This window comes from Paralichthys olivaceus, chromosome 14, assembly GCF_024713975.1.
Source record: "Paralichthys olivaceus isolate ysfri-2021 chromosome 14, ASM2471397v2, whole genome shotgun sequence".
Taxonomy (NCBI): Eukaryota; Metazoa; Chordata; class Actinopteri; order Pleuronectiformes; family Paralichthyidae; genus Paralichthys; species Paralichthys olivaceus.
In genome coordinates, this window is record NC_091106.1 from 10,751,872 (window position 1) to 10,775,982 (window position 24,111).

The 24,111-nt window shown below is 41.1% G+C and overlaps 1 protein-coding gene across 32 annotated transcripts in view; it reads right to left on the reverse strand.

The window, feature by feature from the left end:
* The window catches only part of LOC109630696 (neurexin-1a), a 245,071-nt gene that overhangs the window by 68,928 nt on the left and 152,032 nt on the right, over nt 1–24,111 (reverse strand). For all 32 annotated transcript variants that reach the window (XM_069538551.1, XM_069538526.1, XM_069538536.1 and 29 more), the window contains one exon: nt 15,708–15,889. In XM_069538551.1, the coding sequence (XP_069394652.1) occupies nt 15,708–15,889 (182 nt within the window). The remainder of the gene's footprint in view (nt 1–15,707; nt 15,890–24,111) is intronic.

Below are 24,111 nucleotides of genomic sequence, written 5' to 3' on the forward strand. Positions count from 1 at the left end.
CAGCTACAGCAGGTGTGTTTTGTGTGCACGCCAGTGTAGGTTTGTAACATGTCTCACGCGTTAGCCTTAACATGGTGGATGCTGTGACTACAGGCGTTGGCAGGTCAGATTCATCTTTATTAATTACCTGTAGTCAGTAAAGTCTGGTTATTTGTCCTGAAGCACCTTTTTTCTCTACATAAATTAGAGTTGTCTTGCTTTTCTCTCTTCATACTTTTAGCTGAAATCTGCAACGTTGTATTAGATGTGGGTTCCAATGTCAACACCTGATCCGTCAAATAGCACTAAATGATTTGCTCTCTCTGCCATAATGACCACCCTGTCAACATAAGCACTGTCTGTAACCTAGCGACAAGACCTGGTGCAGTTAAATCGTTTCTTTCCGTTTACAGCAGATTTTTCATAATTCCGAGCACTACTCCCTTTTTCAACCAATTATCGCGACGCTCTCACAGTGAGTGGTACCACCTGGGTTAGAAAAACACTGTGAATGCATTATTTTCTATAAGCCTGGCATCAGTCAGAAAATATTCACAGCATGACTGCGGCACCGCGGCTGAGTAGGACTGAAAACTCATAGGAACAATGATGAAGGTGCACATTAGACTTTTGATTCCCAAATCCAGCTTCAGGTTTGAGTTACTGCCCTGTCGCACTATTGAAAGGTCCCTCTACCTGACAAAGTGGAAAACTGCTGTGAGTGACTGTCAGCTTCTCAGTTTGTCTATGACAGCGTCTGTCTTCATTCAGCACTCTTCAACTGGCTTAGGAACTGATTGGAAATGGCTCTTTTATTATACACCTTCCATAACTCCCCCTCTCATCAAAGCCCGGCCATCTTTTATCAGGAAGATGACGTTTCCATTAGGGTCTGCCAACCTCTTACTGCTGCTCTGTGAGTTGTGGTGCGGAAGGGGAGAGCATTGTTAACCAACACAACAACAACAACAACAACAGGATCTCACTGGCCGGGAGCGTGCACGAGCCTCGGCCGTGGAAAAAGGTGGTTCATCAGACGACTGCTCGTCCAGAACACACACGAGCAGGCACATAGACACACACAGTGTTTCTCTATCTCTCCCGCTTCTTTTACTCTCTTACCCCTCTCATTCTGTCTCTCTCACACACACACACACACACACACACACACAAATTCACAGATCTGACAGTCAGACAACAGAGATGCAGAAAAAAGAAAGAACTTGGCCAAAAGGGAGTGTGCCTGTCAGCTCTTCCTCACCAGTTTCAGTGTTTCATCAAAGGTATGAGAGGCCCATAAGATTCAGCTGCCAATCTGGCAACACTTTCAGTCCCCAAACACAGAACTGCGGTTGTTTCAAACGCAGACGCCCGATGCCTCCCTCCAATCTTACTGTCTTCATTAACTTTATCTCTAGACACAGCTCACATTAGCAGTCAGGCCTTGATTTCAGAATTCAAGATGGTTTCAAAGCACCAGGATACGCAAGCACGGTGCCTATTTCTGCTGCATTTTAAGGCCGCGTGTTGGCAAGACCCGATGACATTGTTGATGCTAATGAGGACATGGCTGTGCCCGTTGTGTGTGGGTCGGCAGAGACATGCACGCAAGTCGCACTCTGGGAGTTTTAATTAGATCTACATTATCAGACTGTCTGTCCACACTGGCCCTGATCAGCTACTGTTTGGATGCATCATTAATCATCAAGAGATCTCTGTATATGAAGCATTTCATCCAGGTAAACCTCACACCTCCCCCACACATATCTACATTTTAATTTCATTCCATTCTTATATTCTGTTGATCTAATTTCTCCCTTTCTATTTCTTTCCCATCTCCTGCCCTTCTCTGGATTTCCTCAGGTGACTGGGGGTAAAATACTCTTTCCTCCATTATGATCTCATCAGGCCCCACTCCTTGACCTTTGTGCTTTTGCTGTAAATGTCAGCTTTCTTTATGAGGCCTGTGATGAGTTTATTGAACAATTCACACTCACTGACACACACAAGGGCACATGCACACACACACACACACACACACGTGTTCACGGCACACATTCATGTGTACCCTACCACGGGATCCGTCCTTCACAGCCAACAATAACTCTGATTTCTAGGTGTCTAGTGAAAATTCATTGTCCTCAGCCCTGGCAGGCAGAATAAGAGCGGCTGCCCACCATCCTCGGCAGAACCAGCACAAATAAATCAAGATTTCATGGAGAATGAAATAGCTTCCTGCAGAGCCTTATGCATGGATCAGCCAGGTTTTACTGAAGGTCTCTCCTGTAATTGTAGTCATTGGCTAACAAAAACCTAAACAGGATACCCATTATGTCCTACCATACTGTTTGTGTCTCTTAATATGACAGTGTGAATCAAACAACGTGTCATAAAAACTGGGCCAACGCAAATCTTTGCGTTATGCTAGAGTACTGATCTGATCTCATGCTGCTCCTGATTCAGCGTTCTTTCGAAGCTGTGGTTTATAACAGGGGGAGTGATCGGGCCGGGGTGGCAAGCACTACTGCCATGATGATAAATGTTGTGCATTAGAACTGTCTGGATCTCTCTGTCCGGGCTGGCCTGAAACTGTGCTTGGTGGAGCACAGAGCTGAGGGAGAGAAGAGGAAGCAGGTATTTCTAAGCACTTGTTTTTTTTAACCCTCTTGTCAGTCTTGCTGTAGCCACACTATAGCCCATTTGAATAAAGAACAATGAAAAAAAAAAAAGTGTGACTTCACTGTGGGTGTCTGCACAGACTTAGATCTTCCATTCACGCCTGATCTATCCCCTAAAAAAAGATAAAGCAGAAAAAAAGTCACACACTGAGTAACTTCCAACTGTGAGGGGGGACAGACACACTCATGCATGCACACTGCACACTGAGGGCTACAGAGGCAGCAGCAAATGGTCACACAGGTTGTGTAGAGCATGATGTACCTGACAACCTGTGACAGAAAACACAGAAGTAGGATATACAAATAGGGTGGACATGCACTCGTGTGTGTGTGTTTGTATCCTTTTCCAGACTTAATCCTGGCACCTCCCTCATTTCATCTTATCCTCTTCATCCTTCTGTGCCAACATCAGGCTTTTCCTTTAATGAAATGTTTGGGTCCTTACACGGTCTTTATCTTTTCAGTTTTATCCTTTCTCTTTCCTCCAACTTATCTTCTGTCTTTCCCTTCTTCATTGTCTTTGGGTTCTTATCAGTCATCTTGCAGGGAAAGGTAATAGAAGGCCAACACGTTGAAGGAGGCTCGCACTGCTTTGTCATTTTGTTCTGTCCGACCCCCCTTTTGTCTTTTATTTTTGTTTGAGGCAGCAGACCTTATCAGGGAGATGGAAGTGAGATAAGGCCCCTGCGGTTCTTTGTGGTGAAATAATACGACAGACCGATAAGGCCTTGTGTGTGATGAGTTCGCTGCTGCTTCCCTCCTCCCACCACTGCGTCTTCCTCTTCTCATGGTGTGCTGAGAAGTCCCCAGTGGGGCTGTGAGATATCAACCCTCTCTGTCAGGTTCCACCTTTGATACAAATGCCAACCCTCTACCTTTGACATTCACAATTACATGTTAGTGTTTGCTTATACAGTTGTTTAGCTTGTATTGCTGTCAAGTGATTTGATGTTTGCATGTCTTTGTGACCTCGTTCTGTCCTGCAACTGTGATGTCTTCTGTTGGTCCACTAGCTCCTGCTGCCATTCCCATCTGCAACATCCACATTTTTTTCTCATTGACCTTTTCCCAAAGAACTAGTCTACAACATGAGGTGAGCTTGTTTTCCAGCTCCTTCCCTCGCCTGCCATTCCCCATGCATAGCATCCAACCCAATGTCTTACACCATGGGTGGTGGGCTCAGGTTGAGCAGCTCGGTCCAACTGGGCTTTATGGGCCAAGATCCAACCACAAGATGGTTGCTGGTTAGCTCCACTCCCAGGTCTGGCTCCAGGAGGGCACACCAGTTTCCCTATTCCAGGCAGGAATACCACAACGCTACCCTATTCATCATTGATAGTCCAAATCACTCTTAGTCTGGTCCCTCCTTTAGGATCCATTTGCCTTACGAGGGACCACTACCCAAACAACACAGCGCCCATGATCACCGGGACACCCAAACTCGAAAAGGAGATTGAAGGAGGATGCATTTACCTTTTTATCAATCGAATTGCAAGCTTTGGGCATTATTAACATTTATTATATTGCATTGTTGTTATATTGGTGTTTACTTATGTTAACAGTCTTACTTTAAAAAGAGATAATGCAAACAATTAAAAAAGGCAGAAAGTTGTTTCTGCATAGACACAAAACTTTCTTCCGCCATCTGTTTTACAACTGATGGAGTCACAGGTTCCTGGCTCATGCCATTACTTTTGCCTCTAATCTACAACGCCTATTAAGATTTCATGAAGTGGTAATGATTATACAATTACCTCCAGCTTGGAAATACCATAATAATGGCTGTGACAACCAAGGTTTGTGGAGTTTATGGAGTGGATGTTTATGGATTAAAAAACAAACACACACACAGACTCGCTGACTGGCTGCCTATCGATTTGTGTTGCTATTGACTAAAGGAGGGTGGTGGGCGACACTGCTGCTCAATAGCAGTTACATTTTCACATAAATAACAGGGACTTTCTGGCCTGTGATTGCCTTAGAAATGACTATGGATGAGAGTGGGCATAGGCGGGCACTGAAGTCATTACAAAGGTGGCTTTTTTGAGGCTTCAGACAATAAGAGTGTATTTGAGTGACATCTCAAGTCCATTTCTCTTTATGTAAATCTGTTCTCTCAGAAGAGCTGTTTTAGTTTTTCACTTCATTGCCAAAGTGTCTCTTAATCTTCATCAGAGGTAAAGTCATACACAGTGAAGGAAACAATAAGAAACACCTGCATAAATAATAGTAACACTAAGCTATACAGTGCAAGCACCATTCTGCTTTCTACCTGATCAGACATTATAATGCTTCAGCCCTGAAGGGAGATTACAACTTTGACTTTGTGTGTTAAGCTCAGTGTGGATCCTGCAGAGACACGGAATTCCCATAACAATTTTCTACATCTTTTATAGAAGCTCCTTGTCAGACACAAGGCTATTCTGCAAAATGCACTGGTGAATTAAAGAGTTAAGGAAAAGCAGATACTTCAAGCATAACTGATTTATTAGGCCAAGTGAAGGGAGGAGATGAAGAGTAGAAAATGAATTAGGCCTCACATGCACTTTTAATTACTGTTGTCAAGGTGTTTGCGTTGCCCTTCTGGGAAAAGCAAACCGAACCATAACTCATTCCAGCTACTTAGACGACCCACAGAATGAGCTATAAAGTTTTACACCTCTTCGATGGTGCAACATTTACTGCAACATAAACAAAACTCAGCCTCTTCCTGCAACATCTCTCTTCTCCTCTGAGATGAGGCATTGATGCTGCATGATTGGTAAACTGAGCACAATGAGGCCACAGATCCAGGGGTGCTCCTCTCACCTCATGCACTCACCTGCAGGGATGGAGGAGGACAAAGGAACAACATGTCCCTGTCTGTTTGATCTCCGGGTATGAGCTGCACTGCACATCTAGACTGCTGACATGTCAGAGACTGTTTGCTCTGGCTTGAACAGCGCTGCTGGCCTGCACCGCACAGCTCTTATTATACTAGTAGCAAAGAGGCAGAGAAAATACTTCGATGCTCACGTGCACTTAAACACACACAAAGCCTTTTCCTTTGATGAGTAGAATAAGCTATCTACCAGAGGCTCTATAAAAGTGCTTTGCTGCAATGTCAGTCTCTTGCAGCCCGGAGACAAGACATTGGCCAGACTTCTCCAAGAGCAATGATGATGCAGAAAACACACAAGTCTTGCAATATTTAACTTAAATGTCAAGTGCTGCCCGCTGCATAGTCGGAGTTAAAGTCTTGGTAAAGTCAGTCCTGAGTAATATCGACTGGTCGCTATGGAGGATATAGGCAGGGTCACTAAATCCATTATTCATAAACAGGGGACAAGAGGAGGATGAGTGTTTCTGCTGACAATATGGTTACTCTCCCTGAAGCCTGAGACATTTTATAAGCGGATACAGTTCCCCACCTCACCAAGCCCAGTCAAGATTGGTTTCAGTTGTGCTGATTTCCATACGTTCATATGATACGTCTTGCCTCTCAATCTGTAGCTTCCTGCTACTCTTTTACTCTTAATGTTTTATGAGTCTGTGTGGTTTATTGGTGAAAGCAAACTGTAACAGTAGAGCATCATTGTCTTGTTCCTAGCAGATATGGAAAGATATTCCCTTCAACAGAAGAAAAATAAAAATTAAATATAATAAATCAAGCACTGAAATTAACTGAGCCAGACCCCCAACAGCATACAGCAATTCACCCACTGTGCCATGCTGCAAAATGTTTCCACAGCAGCACATAATTAAAAACAGCATGCTTGTAGGGTTGGATGGAAAGCACAAGGGGCTAGAGATGAGAGCAGTGCAGCAGTGAAAAAGGTAATTAAGTTGACCAGAACAAGGCGAGTTGTCTATTTAATATTTCATGCAACCCAATACAATGCACTGTGAAAAACTCAACAACAGGGGCACCAACAACAATTATGGAATAATTAGCTGAGAAGCACCATGAAAGATTTTTCTTTGCCAGGGATATATACGAGAGTAATTGTAATTTCAGACTTGGCCTGGTCCAAATTGACTTTGCTTTTTCTTAACCTTGGTATAGACCAGGAGGCTGACTTGGTGCACAGCGAGCACTCATGTGTGAAGTACATATTTTCTATCTTTATATTTTTTAGAAAATTCTTCTATGTGATATCAAAGAAAAGCTAGAATGTGTCTCACTTTTTAAGTACAGAAATTATACTTAAGCTCTCATACATTTCTCTTTCAAAAGAGGTCAAAATAGTTTTTGACTAATTCATAGATACACCGTCTATGCTGCTCCGACCCTCTGGGTGGGCGTTTTCCACGGCAGCTGTTGACTGAGATCTTTTCTGTTGCTCATAGGCAAATTGTCAGCATCTGTCGAGCATATAGCTGTTGAAACAACAATATTTTTTTAACAAGAAACCCACACAGTGTGAATTAGTCACTTAAACTCATGCCTTTAAAAAGTTTGGAATTTGGAAGAAAATCTTATGTTTTTAATTTTGTATTCCAATTTAACTTTGAATATCATTGGTAAAAAATTAAGCTAGGGAGAAAAGTCCCCACTTAGAAAGAGCAAGCTTATTAGTCTAACTTGCAAACATTAGTACAAATTTCCACTATACATTACTTAATCAGGTAATTTTATCACCTGCTTAGTAATTTCTGACTCCCACACTCAGGTATGGAGAGATTTCATGTATTACCCAATGATTTGAACAACATGGAGTCCAGAGAGTTCTGGCTACGCTCACATATCAAACCAATCAATTTATCAATACATTGACAGTAGATAATAAATGTGACCCCTGGACATTTCACATTGACTTACTCTAAAATTATATTAACTAAACACAACTATAAGCCACACCTAATCTTCCCCTTGCTTACCACATCTTTACCTTAAAATGTTATCATATACATTACGGGGACAATGACACAAACATAGGTCCCCACAACATGAGTAATTCCTACCAAAGTGATTCTGGAGAAAAAAACGCTCTATATGGGTTAGATGGGAGACTCAGTACTTCTGCTCACTGTAATGGAGCGAGAAAGAGTGAGACTATTTTTATCCCTCCCTGAGGCCTGGGGCAGCTGTGTCAAAAGTCAACAACTATAGTGACTCCATGCTACACCGCTCCACTCCCCAAAACACACAAACTCAATCTCCTCTGAATACAAACCGGCATATGCACAGACATACTGGGATTTGACTTTTGGTATTGAAAAAAAATAAAGATTAAAGAATTCAGAAAATGCGGATGGAGTCAAATGGGCCGATTGTTTTACAGGAGCACGTCCAACTGGGATGTAGGTGAGAAGCTGGGCCAATACAAACTCAATTCAACCCTTGAACTGCAATAAGAAATACACAAAATGTCAATGCCTTTAACCTTGTAACCCAGCGAACAGCGAACATGCCTTACAGTGTAACATCGACGGTGAAATCAAATTTACCCCACGCTAGCAATGGCAATATTGCTCTGTATGAGACAAGCCCATAACGTATTGATGTACAGCTTTGGGAATGACAAGCTGTATTCACTGTGATTTGTTACACTAATAAAAGTGAAGGTACATTATTGTCCTGCCCTCTCAAATACACATACACACAAATCGTCCTCTCCCTCGCTCTCTTTCGCACGCACGCACACACACACACACACGCAGACCCTCATTCCTCTTCATGGACCACTTGGCTTTGTAGTGGCAAAGAGCTTGAACAAATTGAGAAATGATTGGAATTGAAAGATGAGTAATGGTGATTCTAGCGCTGTCCCTTCTCAATATGGAGATGATGAGATTTGATTCTTTGAGGTCAGGTACATCATCCGAGCCGAGCGGCTGCCCCGTCTATGACTAAAAGAGGTAGGAGGCCATTTACTCTCACATACAGGCTTTGCCACAATCGGTCACGGCTGACATTAAATCAATGCTATATTTACCAGCGCTGTTACCATACTATTACCACCATTCATCGCCACTTAAACAATTTCAGCTCAAATTCGGTATCTTAACCATGTGAGGAGCGTTCAAATACGTTATAAAGGAGTATTATCCTGTCTCGGAGCTGTGTCCTCCCTGCTCGTGTACGTGTGACTGAATCAACAGTGAGGGACTAAATGAGGTCAGTGAACCCCCCATTCTATCCTTCAACTGCTGCGTCCACATCATGTTCAGCTATTAACTCACCATCACAGCAACATTAGCACTGCATCGCAAACCTCCAAACATGCTAACTTGCAAATGGCAGTTCTGGTTTCAGTGACACAAGGAGGAGAGAGCAGGGGAAGAGGGGCATGACATCTGGTTAGGGGGTTGTAACATGATTTGTTAATATGCATTGTTGATACAAACCAGCTATTATTACCAGTATTCCTTCTTTGATTAACTGATTCCACGATAGGAGAATAGAGAGGGCAATATCATTTCCAATTAATAAATTCAATAAAAATAAAAATATATAATACACTTGGGCATCTTCCTATCCAGAGCACTCTACTCTTGATTATTCTCAAATTACATGGCCCGTTCCTGTTAGATTGTTTTTGACGAAAGCAGGGAAGGTTTGGCAGCTGTGTGGCTGTCTTTAGAAATCGTCCCAGTGAGCCCGTGGAGTTACTTCAGAAGGAAGAGTGACTTGTGTCAGCACAAACCATGGAAAGTCAAATCATTTGTCATGTGGATGTGTTTACTCCTACCCCTTTGCTCATTAGAGTATGACAGTTCTATGATGAACAATCGAAATGGGAGCAAATCCATATTTAGACAGCGTGTCTTTAATACCAAAATACTTCGGATCAGCTTTTCCTCATCAGGGCATGTCATATTTTGCGAACACTGTGTGCATGGGGAGAGTTGCACATTTCTTAATGTCAAAATCTATGACATTTTTCTCCGTTTGATGTTTTTGGTTTTGATCGCTCTACCATCGCCAAACATTTGCCTTCTATTTTGTTCTACCAGTTTCCAACAGTCTGAATCACACATCATTGAGTTTTGACCAAAATGACCAGAGTTGCTATGTTGTGATTTAAAATGAATTAAATTAAGTTATCACCATCGGATTAAAACTACCATCCCATTCTTATACTAGTATTGTTGCCATAGCAACAGCTGATGATACATTGTGCAGAAATGCAGGATTTCCAAACAGCACTATAGCAACTTTTAAAATTAACATCCAGCAAATAATAAAATATGAAAGAATATACTTTTTTAAATTAGCTGGAGATAAAATGATATGTTTAATTTGCACACACAGGCTGAAATCAGTATTATATTTGGTTGAATTACTTTTCTATTCATAGTAGATATGAACATAAGACATTGTAATAATAATAATGATATATGGTATTTGTCATTCTCCTTAGAGGCTAATGACTGATTGATGTACCATGACTAAGCAAGCAACACAGGAGATTTGTACACCAGTGATTCCTGGGGCATTACATACAAGTCTGTTCTATGTCTGTGTGCATAGCACGCACAGGAGGTAATTACTGGGTCAGACACTTACACAGGAGCAGTGGCAGGTGTTTTAATAAGAGTATTGGGGATAGCGTGACACAAGTTCTCATCTCCTGAGACCACCAGCACCTCTCCCAGGTAACAATCTCACCTGTAGCATCAAACCTGCCTGTACAATATTCACTTAATGAAGCACGCGATAGTGCATAATCATAGCCCCAGCGGTGAGGTGAATTGCCTCTCACCAAAAAAAAAGAAAAAAAGAAAAACACACATGAAAGATGACATTATCTAACTGGGAAGTGGAGATAGTCAGACAGTGGGCTTGGTAGTCTCTTTCTCCAGCCATTTCCCATGATTAATAGGGTAGAGAGCAGGAGTTGAAACTGCAATTAAAGGTGTCTTCTATCAGAGGGAGAACCCCCTTTCTGGTAGTCAGCTAAAGGAGGACCGAGGGGAGCAATGCTCCACCAGATAAGTCATTATTTCTCCACCATTCTCTCTGCTCTATGGAATACATTAACTTCACACTGTGGCTGTGTCTAAGCCAGAGTGCCTTCCTTGCTTGTTTTTTTTTTTAAAGGGCTGCATGCAATTAGAAGAGGGGAAAGAAAATGCTGGGAATGGTCCCCAACCCCCACACAGAGATTGAGTTGAGGCACAAAACAAGCTCATTGGGCCCCTCGGGGCCCCACCTGAGACTGAAGTGAGCCTCTGATAGTCACTGTCACCGCTGCTCATTGACAACAAAAAAGAAGAAAACAACTGCAAAGCCTACGTCTCAGAATAAATGGCTTTTCAAAAATGTGCAGATGGATTTCCAATAACAGCAGTTGTTTGTGTGGAAAAAAATAAATGATACCTTAACAGCATCATAGTACAATCTACCTCTATAATATTCTGTATGGAGATTTTCCAGGTATTACAAAGTATACTATGTATTACAGAGAAACTACTGAAAACCCACATCTTACAAACTTTGTTCTTATTCTTCTTCTGCATGGATTACCCTACTGCCAAGACCAACAGAGGATCATTACATCCATAATTCCCTGTTTTGCATAATGTCATTGTGAATTTTTCCCCTGGATTTAACTTTCAGTTATAGTGCAATTAATTTTATATATGTACATACTTTGCTAGGGCACACTAAAGGCAGGTCTTATGTCCTTGTTCAAGGGGCCTCATGAAAATGCTTCACCTTAGCAAAAGTGAAAGGGATTGTAGATATTGGAGAAACAGCAGAAACATTATTATGAATCTAGTCCTGCTTCCATGCTACAGTAATGAGCCCGAGGAAGTGATTGTCGTACATTTGATGGTTCGCTGACTTCACAGTCATTGTCTTTATCTGTGATAAAGATGGAGATGTGGGGAGGGATCACAATTCCTTTGAGGTGCATTTAAATCATAGTCTCCACATATTACTCGAAAAATTCCCTCTTGAGAGTGTGAGCTGAGATGGCGTCCTTCAAGCCCTGCTGGGTTTCCTGTCATCATGAAATGGGAGCAGGAGATTAGGGGGGGTAAGGGATGTAGAGGATGAAGAATGAGGGGGGTAAATACTGAAATCTGGTCTAATCCCATCTCATACAGCTGAAGATACACTCCTCCTTAGACATTTGTGCTCAGAGCTGAGGTAAATGAAAGGAATCAGGGGAATACCATTGGGAATCAGCCGTATAAAACATTGTTAGCAAAGTATGCAACTCTGAATGAATTAACAACTCCATAAATTGGTTTTTACATATTCAATAATGTAAATCAACAGTCTGTCACACTTATTTAATACATTTACTTAAGGAAATAGGACAATTTGGCCACTGTGAATGAAACTAACTAGCTCCCAATGCCACGCTATAGCAAATTAGGCCTCAGCGTGATTATATTATAATAATATGCCATATTATGGCATGATCTGCTCAGGGTACAGTTCAACCAAATAAGGGTTTTGCAGGTGACTAGCTGAGTGCTGCTATTCTTGCATAATACAAACGCATCAAAGTAGCAATTTTGCACAGCTCATTGTGTTTAATGGAGTGCTGTAAAACACGTCCTTTCCACTGTAATTAATGAGGAGAAGACAGAGGTGTGAAACACATATCTAGAGGGTTTGTATCATAAGTACTCCAATTTCATAATGTATTGTGATTTAATTTTTCGGCTATTTTTTTATTTGGATAGAGCACGCAGCTAAGGAAATACCTCTTACTTCAACTGAGTGTCTGTTTAAAAAAAAGACATTTAATAAACACCATTCATCTTATCAACTTTACATGTCTTTTGCTGTTGATTGGTTCATTTTATTTCACCACATCAGACTGATGCAGATGTTCACTATTGCTGATTTCTGTCATGGTAGCAATATTCATAGAATCAGTCTTTAGCAATTTGGCTTCAAAGTAAAAGCACAGCGTTTGTTTTGCTGGGAGGTTAGTTGGTTTATAACAAGCAGAATGACAAAGCTTTTATTTTTGAAAGGTTGTGAACGTGGGTCTGATGATTGTTTGCCAGACCTTTCATGTCTGTAAAATAAAAAGCAGTTTAAGTAAATTATTCAAACCTATATGTAAGCTTCACACTTGAGCAGTAATAAAACAAGTTCAGTTTCATTTTATGAAAAATGTTGAGTTTTTAACTTCCCTCTACACAACAGACTGTTTATAAAAAGCTCTGCACACAACTTCCAGCACATAACAACTGTATAAATATTATATAGTCTATTTAACTGTTTGAGGAGTCCTCTCTAATGACAAGAAATGATTCTGAGGAGCTCTGCAGTATTTCCACAGTAAACTACCCATTCCAAACAGGCAGGTTTACAACGAGCACTGCACTCGTATAATAAAATGATCATTATTTAACTTTCATTTGATAGAACATGTTCAATTGGAGTTTCATTTGAACCTGTTACAGCTTTATAATGCACAGAACCAAAATATTTGTATACACTTCCATCCAATGATCCTGTTGCTCATCCTCTATAACCAGATGCGCAAAAATTAAGAGCATGATCTTCTGTGTCTCCATTGCTTCCTCCGTCTCTTTAAAACTCAAATTCTCTCATGCTTCTCTCATTTTCTAATGAAATGCAACATTTCACAAAGCCCCGAGATTAATGCAAGGAAATAAATAAATAAGCGGAGGCATTCAGAGTGACTGCTGATGCGAGAGGAGCGGGGATTCTCACAACCCACTGCCCCTGCTGTATAAGAACATGCCTTATCAACATTTTTTTCTCACTAAAAAGTCAATTGAATGCTGCACATTCCATCAACGGGACTACGTGTGTATCTGCTGTAAGCCGCATGATCTCGTAGCCTCGTTATTCCGTGCGAGACTCCCCATTCTCTCACCTCACCTGTCTGTGCGGCTCAGGTCCCTCACCTCTAACATTCATCTCTAGTAAAACATAAAGCCACGGCACACAGGCTCTGACTGTAGGAGATGTTTCATTAGGATACAGTGTGAACAGTGTCTTTCCTCAGCAATGTTTTACATGCTGCAGCTGCAGAGCTGTGCACCAGGTACAAACAACAGTGTTTATCTCCTGTGACAAGGGACTGAATAGCTACATGATATTTGAATGAATTGCAAGAGATAGTGAGCCGTTGAGGAATATTTTTGCATGATGTTTAAGCAAAGGAGCACATATGTATGTATATTAATTCAACACTGCATTGAGATGAGCCCTGCTGTGCCATTTTTTTTTAAAAGAAGCAAATCGTCTGAGATGTTTTTTCCATCACTCACATAAAATTAGTGTATAAAGCAAATCTTGCCTGTTTCTTCTCTGTTGAGGTATTTTCGTGCAGGTGAAGAAGAACCGAGGAAGCTGCAGAGCACATGAGGGTTGCAGCGGAGCATTTGCACATGTCAGTGAGCACATCTGTCCCTTTACACCAACACTCCGCTTTATGGTCTTTCGAACATCTTGTCCGTGTCCCTATGTGGCAATTGCTGATGAATGTTGTGCATGAAAAAGTATGTATTTTTTTAAGTGGCCGATCACTCCTCAATTAAAAATAGGGGCAAATAAACAACATTTAGCCCTGAGGCTTTGGGAGAAGAGAAAAATTGGCGAAAAAAAAATCACACAGGACAGAGTATATGGAGGTGTCTCATAAGAACAACATCACAGCTGCTGTGTGTCCTCAGGACAGCCCTACTTATGTCACTGCATGCTTACTGTATGTATGAATCTCAGTGTGTGGGCAGCTGCGGTGGAGGCAAACTTCGAGACCAATTTCATGATTTTTTTGTGCATGTGTGCTGTGCTGCATGTGTGTATATATGTGTGCTGTGCTCCTGTATGCTTCTGGCCAGTGTCAGCGTTGTTGTCAGTAAAAGGGTACTAGCGAGAGGAAGGCCAGCAGAATTATGTCCAGGTCATAGATGCACTGTATGGAACCAACCCTTATTACCACACCATTACCCTCAGTTCCTGTTGCACAAACACAACTGAGGAGGTGGGAAAGCAATAATGTACTGCTGGACATACATGTTGTACTTGTGCTATTAAACGGTGACTTCCTCAGAAAACTTGGATTTCTTTTTTTCTCTTTAATATCAGATTTTTGTGACCAAATAAGCAACAAAAACATTTTAGACGGCATGCACTAAAAATATCTGCTTCATCAGGACTGTGTTGGTGTGGTTTGATCGAACTTGATTGACAACAACCACACAAACCCACCAACTGTCACTAGAATCAGATTTAAGTGCTCCCAGATCCGCAAGTGAATGACATCATGTTTCCCACTGATCTCCACCCACCTGAAATCAGTGTGAAAAGCACTGAGAGAAAAAAAAGCACGACAGAAATGTGAAATAAAAACATAAACAGTTCTATTTTTGGCATAGAATACTATCTTTCTTTCATCACTCATTGAGCTGATTAAGAAAATAAGGCGATGCCATATTACTATATTTATATTTGAAAATGATGTTTTCAAACTAAAACGATTTCTGTTCACCGCAGCATTTTTAATCCCGATCTGCAATTAATGCATATCACATGACCAATCACCTACAAGAGGCATAAACAGAGAGGTATGCACATGCTGGTGTACACAGGTATTGCTCTAATAATGGCTTATCTCCTATGCATGTCAGCAGCTGTATTATTGTAAAATGCAGAATTGAATTGCACAACAGCTGTTACCAAGGACAACAAAGTCAGCCACGCTTGTAACTGATTATCCACGTTAGCTTCTACACTGGTAAACAGGGCTAATGCCAGTTGTTTTCTTCCAAAATGGGGTCATGTGATTGGAGCTTGACGAATCAGCGAAGTCAACGTTGTGACCCAATTGACCCAATCAGCAAGTGGTTGCTAGTTTCTTTGTGATCATTTCCAAACATTAGTTTCTGTCAATCCAGACAAAAACGCAGCCCTGAAGATATCAAACTAAAACAGGGCCAGCAGTGTCTCAAATTTCTCCATTTTAGCAGCTCTCAAACTCCACAGTGGGAATGCATATCCGTACTAAAGTTGATGTATTGTATGTATTGTAAGGATGTAGCCTACTCTCAGTGGCTTTAACCTAATGTGTGTCCTGTGTATAACTGTGTGTGCTGCACTTGAAAAGCATGTTCTTGACTTACGATGTGGAGCTTCAAGAAATCTCCGAGACCAGAGGAGCTGTCCACCCTCACCAGGACAGCATCCTTCAGGTGAGTGCTGAAACCGATGGCTAGCCGGTCTGCCCTCGTGCTGGGACGGTCATTTGGCGGCCACGTGTATGTGATCTGTCCACCATCTCGCCCGAATATGTACGTTGTTCCCGCTAGAAAGAGAAAAAAAAAGATGTTAACAGTGTATTCCTCTATAAAATTGTGTACCTGAGGTGAACCACTGACTGTCAACATAAACATTATTAACACAGCAAAGCCCTAATCAGTTCCATGTGTACAGAACACGTCAGTCTGGAGTGTTACATTGTGCTGAGTAATGACTTTGCAAAGCACAGAGCAACATATCACTCTCGAACAGCTCTCAGCCCTGTCTGGGGGTTTAAGTACACTCATGTCAATTCATGAGCATGGGAAAATTCAGCAGGAATGAGGGAGGCAGGAACCACTTTCCTCATAATGCTGCACAATTACTCAGTTTTACTGCCAGTGCCTGCTTCACCTCTAGAGGATAGAGATACAAGTGAGCCCCGGCGAGTGTGCAGCCGTGTCCCCGGTGCCCAGGTAACCAGCATGCCAGCGGCGGGCACCTCCTCAGCTCTCGCGCTTCATTAGCAGCCTCAAAGGCAGACACAGCCGGCAGCGTTATTGACTGACTGGTCCAATTATGCCCTTCTTTTGACCTCCAAACCAGCTTTTTCCTGTCTCGCCACATTACCCCGTTGTCTTTAGAAGCTGTATGAAAGGTCTGAACATGACCTGGTAGATGGGAGAGTGCTTCTAATTACCTAGCCATTCAGTGCGAAGAAGCCTCGCAGCAATTTGCCAGTGAACTAGTCAAATTGATGGTTAGAAATAAGTCCTCGACTAATGAAGGCAGTGGTCTATTAAAAGGGGGAGTACGGCTGCGTGTACAAAGCCAAAGTCTCAGGTTTTGATGCCAAGCATCCAGCACTTCAGAGCTGTCAGACTCGTCTCAATCAAATAAGTGCCTATTTCTGCCCAATTAAAAAGCTTCATTAGGGTGGTGTTTTTCTAAGACATAGAGAAGTATGGTCATGGATGAATATAAGTATTTGTATGCGTGTGTGTGTGGGTGTGTGCATGTGTGCAAGTGGGAACGAGTGAGTATGTGATTGGGAAATAAATGTCGGCGAGAAAGCCTGAAAATGAATGCAGCTGTCAGATTAGCATAAAAACAGCTATCTTCATGAAAAATTAGACAAGGCGCTCTGCTAGTGTGCTATGCATTTACGTCTGTGTGTGTGTGTGTGTGTGAGTGAGTGTGTGCGAGAGTGTGTGACTAAGTTAGGGAAGAGGAGAAACAGAGAGTGCGATAGAGAGCGCGAGAGGGAGAGACAGTGTGTTAATATTCATAGGGGCAGGGAGTTAAACAGCCTTAGCCTGAACAATAGATTATAAATCATTCTGACTGTAATTCCAATATTTTCTTGTAAACCAGTTCACAAGGATATAAAACTATCGATAAATTTTGCATTTATTTATATATTTCTCCTGTTTTCTTCCCCCTGGCTTTTCTTCACAGTGATTAAAGTGTGTCGCTCTCCTCTCAAGTTCCCAATCTCATTCCCTTATTTTGAGTCAATACACACAGTCGACCATTAGCTAAAAAGAATTGCATCATTAATTAACAATAATGCGATTAACAAACTATGTTGGGACACACAAATCTATGGTGGGATTTATTGTTTTCATAAAGCATAACTCGCATTTGTAAAAACCTAATGAAATAACACTGTAAGCGTTCTTGTTCTCCTAATGGATAAACTGTTATGAAGCTTGATGACTTACAAAGGAAAAGACATTATGCATAATATATTTTGCCAGGCGGCCATCATTTCTTTTTCATGAAGTGTGGAAAAAAAAAAGGCCTTCATGTTCCAGTAATGCATGAATCTTATGTTGGCCCCTTCAAAGACCAATCTCCATTTCATGTAGCTGGACTGTTGTCACTGTCTCTGAGTTTCCCCCCCAAGCCACCAAACACTTACTCCATGCTCCAGCTTATTATAATTAAGCTCTTTTAAACCATGTCACTGTTGGAACTCACTGGGCCCTTAAGCGTCCATTTCCCCCTCTGTCTATTCATATGATTTGACACCCACTTTATTCCACTGACAGCTTATTTACTGTTGGTGACCTCCCAAAAAAAAAAAAAAAGAAAGAAGGAAACATCATATAAAAACTGCTCATTTCAGTGGACTTGCTGTGCAGATGTGGCTTGTGTCACCCTTAAGCTAAATGGATAAACTGCAAGACCCGCATGTCAAGGCACCAAAGGTCAACGACTGCTCTGTGACATTCAGATTACATAAACGCCTCCAAAGACAGAGTCAGAGAGTGCAGATAATAAGGTTACCGACATGTTGCAAAGCAGCCTAAAATCCATACAAGACTGTTAGACTAGTGGAAAAAAAACTCCTTGAGGGACTGTTGAGGATTAGGCTACATGAGGAAACATGGCTAATGCACACCTACACTGCTCTGCAGTGGCATGAAATTAGCAGACACATGCCTGTGTATCTCCAGTGGTGGGAGTAATTATGCACCAGCTCCATATTTGTTATTTTTCCACTCTCCTGGGACATGGGGGCCTGATATGGATCTGTTGTAGTCATTAGATACAGTAGTGTCCTGGAAATACTTGTCTGTTTGTTGTCTCTTTAATTTGACAAGAGTTTCAATTTATTCCCTATTCACCCAGCGCCTAATAAAGAAATGAAAATAAATAAATAAATAAAAGGTCTAGGTGCAATGAGCGGGTATTGAGATTCAAGGTGCTCGGAGGTGCAGGACTATTATGCACCCCTGCAAAACAGGATGTAATTAAGATTTCCTTGCTGCACGTTCGCTCCCACATGCATTTGCATCTTCTACGTTCAGATGCATTTCCCCAGAGAGAGGTCGCGGTGCAGAAACCGAGAGGCGACATCTTACGTGCAGGTATAATGGTGGGTCTTACTCGAGAGTATTACAGATGATCAGACCTACAGGATGAACTCCTTAAACACAAGCCTCCCTTATTTAAGGATAATGAATCAATCTGCCCTGGTGTTGGACTACATTGAGAACTGGCTGTGTCGGTTCACATCAGAGAAGATAAACATTGGCGCTGTGCTTTCATTAAAAATGTAGCACTGTCCCAGGAGTTCCCCTACGTTTGGCCGAAGAGGTGTGTGGGAGCAGACAGTAGGCTTTAGTAAACGTGGCCGGTGCGTTAGAGGCCCCTTGGCACCGGCTTCCTAACGTCTTAATCTGTTTCCTCTGCAGTGGAGCAGAGCATATATAGCAAAATGTGCAGTGTCATATGAAGAGGAAGACAGATGTAAGCCAAGAAAAGAGTGGTAGCTCTGTATAGCAGTCGTAGGGTGGTTAAAACCAGTGTTTGCTGCTCAACTCCACAGGTCAGACTCACAGACTGTCTTTCCTCTGACCTCCAACACGGCCATCGTAACGAGCCTCATATTACCACCTCTGCCGAGAAACTGGGGAGAAATCCAATCATAATTACATAGTTGTGATGGAAATATGAAAAGGAGATATGACATTATGGATCTGCTTTCTGTCAGCACCTAGCAATATTGTTTCTCTCTATTTTCTGCCAAGGATTCCCGTAATGACTGGTGTGCAAAAATAGATTTTCCAAGATGCAGCATATATATGGTACAGTATCACCTTTTTGAAATTAATTTTTGATCATTGCCGTGAGTCTGTTGAAAGGAATTTCAAGTCGTCTATACCCGTATATCCTCACACGTTAACATAAACACGCTGTTTTCCAGGGTTATATTTTTACTGTGTCTTTATAATGGAAATCAGCCCAGTGAGGACAGCATCTGTAACATATGTAAAGCACTTTAATTTGTTAGTGGCTGTGACAGAAATGCGTGGGGAAACATTCACATGAATCTTGTTCATGTTGTACATCCCCTAAACCATTAAAAAGGACAGAGCTATAATAAGAATAACATCATTCAGGTCTATCTTCCCCCCCGGGAAGCGTACAATTAAAAGAAGCTTAATGATGTCTATTGGATTACCATTTTAGTTTCCAGAGAAATCATTACCACAATTTATGAGGCTACTATTATCCAATCAAACATTATCGGTATCTGGTGGAGGAGCTATCTCCAATCAATGCTCCTGAAGATTTAGAGCTGTGGGAAAAAATGTGACTCAACATGATCAATTTTTTTTCCCTCTGCCCCTAATCTACCTTTGTCTCACTATATTTTTATCTTTCGGGACAATTAAATGGTCTGGCAGTTAAGGAGATGAGGTGGTAAATAGAATGTTCGCTTATGAGCAAAACCGCTCAAACTCATAGCTAATTAAATGTCTTTTCAGCTGCATGTTCTGACTTGGCAGTGATTACAAAGCCGTGAATTACAGAGACAGTCGAGTAGGGCCACTGTTCACACAGCGTCAGTGTATAATTAAATGGTACATCACACCCCATGATCCAAAATAATGATGCCAATACATTGACTTCTATCTATCTACAGAATACAGTATAGTCTGGGGATTCTTCTTTGATCCGCGGTGTCATTCCTCTCCAGGTTTCTTTGCCGGTATCATAATTAGCCTATTCAAACCTCTTGCGACATGAACCAGCAATAATAGTAGAGGGGGAAATAAACATTACTTGATTATTTAAATGTAAGCAAGTGGATTATGTGTCTGAACTTCAATAATGATTTTTGCTGTAAGACAGACTTGCAGTTACTTCAACGGGCAAAGGAAATGAAGGAAATGAAAGAAATGGTGAACTCAGCTTTCAGCTCTAGATTTTACAATCTTACAAATGTACAGTGTAAATGTACACTATCTAAAATAATTCCACAAATCTCTGTCTCTGTCAATCACTGGCTTCTGGTCTTCACTTGCTGCGGCTCAATCACTGCAGGTCACTTTAACAGTTTCAGAAAGAGTGTTGCAGCCAACATCACCACAGGTCAAGCCAACGGCCCATTGCAAACAGGCAGGTTTCTCTATTTCTTGTGTTTCTATGTGAATCTTTCTCAAACATTTCTCATTGTAATTGACATAAATACAAATGTTATCAATTAAATGAAGAGATAAATATAAAATAAATATATCGTTTGGCAGTACATTAGGAGTTCTGCAGTTTCATCAAATTATTATTTGTGTCCAATGCAACACATTACTTAACTGTAATTGCTTTTTATGTAACTTCCTGTTAATTAACTTTAATTTCCTGATGTGATCCAATGTGTAGGGTAGTGACTGCTCCTAGCTTATTTCTGATTCCTTCACCTTTGCTGCTGCTGTAAATATAAAGCATCTCTTTCTGTATACACCAAAGGATTCTACCCAGGAGGACTGTACTTCCCTGTCACCGTATGATCTGGCTTTGTGTTCGTGAGGGTGACATTCCTGTCAGGGTCTTTTTCTTGTCTGTGCTTGTTTGGCGTTCTGTTGACATGCTGTGAACTTTGCTGCTCTGCGAAAAGGAGGAGAGCAGCAACGGCACTCGGCAACACCTGGGATTTGTCCTTGTCCCTTTCACCTTCTGAGTCCCATGTCGTAGTGGTGCACTGCAGTCATGCTGTGTGCTACTTCAAAAATCAAATCATGTGGGCATGTATGGATCCTAATCATGGGCTTACCAAGTCCTTTTGTGGATATGTAGGCCAATTTGACTTTGAAGTAATTCCCTCAAGCAGGAAAAAAAAAAGCTTAATTTTTTCACTCCCAAGTATATCCACATGTGGCTGTACTGTGAAGGAGGAACTGGCTGCTGGGTGCAAGTTTCCCAAAGTCACACTGCTCCTGTAGCTGACCTCTGGTTCTGTTCTTATAAAGTCACTGAAACATTTCCTTCATTTGTTGAAGATGCTCTTGGCACCAGAGGAGCCTAGACGCCTATTATCTTATCTTCTCCCAGGCTGGATACATCTTAAGGTAGTAGTAGTAATAGTCTTTATTAGCTCATGGCAATTTTGCACCTTTTGCACAAGGACATAAGTTGTTTTGTGCTAGATTTTTTTTTGCTATACACCAGACCACACTGCTGATGCAACTCACATGTAAAGTGTGCTGTGTTCGCTGACATATCAAAAGCCGAACAGCAACACTTTTAGTTTAATGAGGTTGAATCAAGATGGGAATTATTCAAATTATTTACATAAATGTCACAAATTATTATTTCTTGCCAATTTTAGCAAAATATCTTTGCTCAGAGCTGTAGCCTGCTCTGTAGCCTGCTTTCTAATTAATCTTCACTTAGCGCATATTCCAGTAAATGTGGACATGTTACAGCTTTTGTTTAACCTTTGCCTGCAACACTAAAATACCCCCTGTAGTCTAGTTTTTGTTTTTCGACTTCTACATCAATTTTAGTGTTTTCACGGCGGCTTTGTGTTGCTTTAAAAAACAATTTCTCAGTGTGAAGGTGACTGTTGTGGTAGGTTGAATTAGCAGGCATTGTAAAATGAGAATACAGAGAATGCACTTACAGTAGAGTGACCCACTTCTCCAAAAATCAACTTACTATTTCCAGGTTGTGGCATTTTCTTTGTTAAATCGAATGAGTCATGATACTTGATTACAGCAATTATAATGTTTCTAATATGGGCCATGTATCATTTTAAGGTGAGACCCTACATTTAGAAATATATTTTTGAATGCACTGGTACATGGGGCTTTTTTCCTTATTTTTTTATACAATTGAAATCTGGATACCTCTCCTAAATTCACCAAAAGTTTGCACTGCAACATGCATTTGTGCTTTCCAATAAAAATGTATGGAATTTGAAAGTACATATCTGTGAAAGCAGTTTTCCAAAATACGTTTTGTCTTCTTCATCTCCATTTGAGGGGCTCTCACATTCACCAAACTTCCCCACTTTTATACCCGTCTATACTCTGCAGGTTTTTACAGAGGGGATTTGTTCATATATCATTCATAACCTGTTTATAGAAAATTTTATTCCAAGAGAACATGGTGAAAATAGATGTTTTTTTCTTACAGCTGTTGACAGTATTTTATGATTCATGAAGTGATAAAATAAGATTTCCAAAATCCCCTGTGTGAAAACTCTTGGCTTTAATATGCCTGTAAAAAATGAAGGAACTGTGAACAGTGTTCAGATCAATAATCTTGAAATATGCAAATGAGCTCATATTCAATTAGAAGATACATCATTAGCATATTAAAATTAACAATTTTAGAAAACGTTCAACCAAAAGTAATTATGTTATTGTAAATAATCAACAGGGGAGGTTGATTCACTATTGGTTAATTTTTCTTTAACCTATTCACCTCTCGTGTCTGAGATGCCTGCAAGTGTCACTTCTGCAGCTGACATTATCAAATGCTCTGACATGGGAGGTGATTAATTGCCTGTCAACTTTGACTGGCAGCCTCTGTGTGTTATTTTAATTAAGCAGTGTGAACAAGAGCAGCAGCTATGAAAATATGTGTTGAGGGCAATTGTTCTTCCAGTCATTTGAAGTCGGCTTAAAGCTCAGCCACTGGTTTACAGCCTCATGGGTGCCAATGAAGAAAATTCAGCCGGACAATGAAAAAACTGGAAAGCAGGGGTAGTGGATACGGCTGGATCCCTCTGGCCACCTCCCCGCAAACCAATCTCTATTTCTTTATCTGTTTATTGTTCTATTGCAGTATGGCGAGGTCCTTTCAACAATTTAAACCTCACTCTTAAGCTTTGCTGGTGGAGAAAAAAGCTATTCTCTGTCCTCAGCCGTGTGTGAGAAGCCCTTTGGGAGACTGAAGAGACTATGGATTGTTGACTTGTCTTAATCCTCTCTCAGCACAAACAACTCGCCTCCCTTAAAATGGGATAGGCTACCAGAACAGAGCCAGCAGTCATAAGAAAAGGTTTCATCACAGGTTGAACTCGGAACAATCTCGTACAACAAACTGCAAACCGAACTTTTAATGTGATTTTTTGAATTATACATGAAGGGCTTCCCTCGATGATAAAACACAAGGTAATAGTAAAGTGTTGTCGTTTTATATCATTTCATTTTATATCATTTTAATCTTGGTAGTGTGCAGAGTCAATACATTTACTTTGTAACCACAGAGTGTAAACTGAGCAATTTCTGCTGCAGATCTGCCATGAAACTAACCCATAACATGAAATACCGTACACTGCTCACTCCGCCACGTCCTGCTCTGCTTCCTTCCATATTTCTTTCTTTCTTTTTTTTAAAGTGATAAATCTTTCCTTCAGTCTTTATCAGAAGACTGGAGCTGAGCTATTCTCTTTGCAGTCAGCAGAAAGCAGGGCGGACAGAGGTGCTAAATCACCCCGGAGTGCACACTGCCTGCTTACTTTGTGTTGGCTTAATAAGTCTGGGCATATTG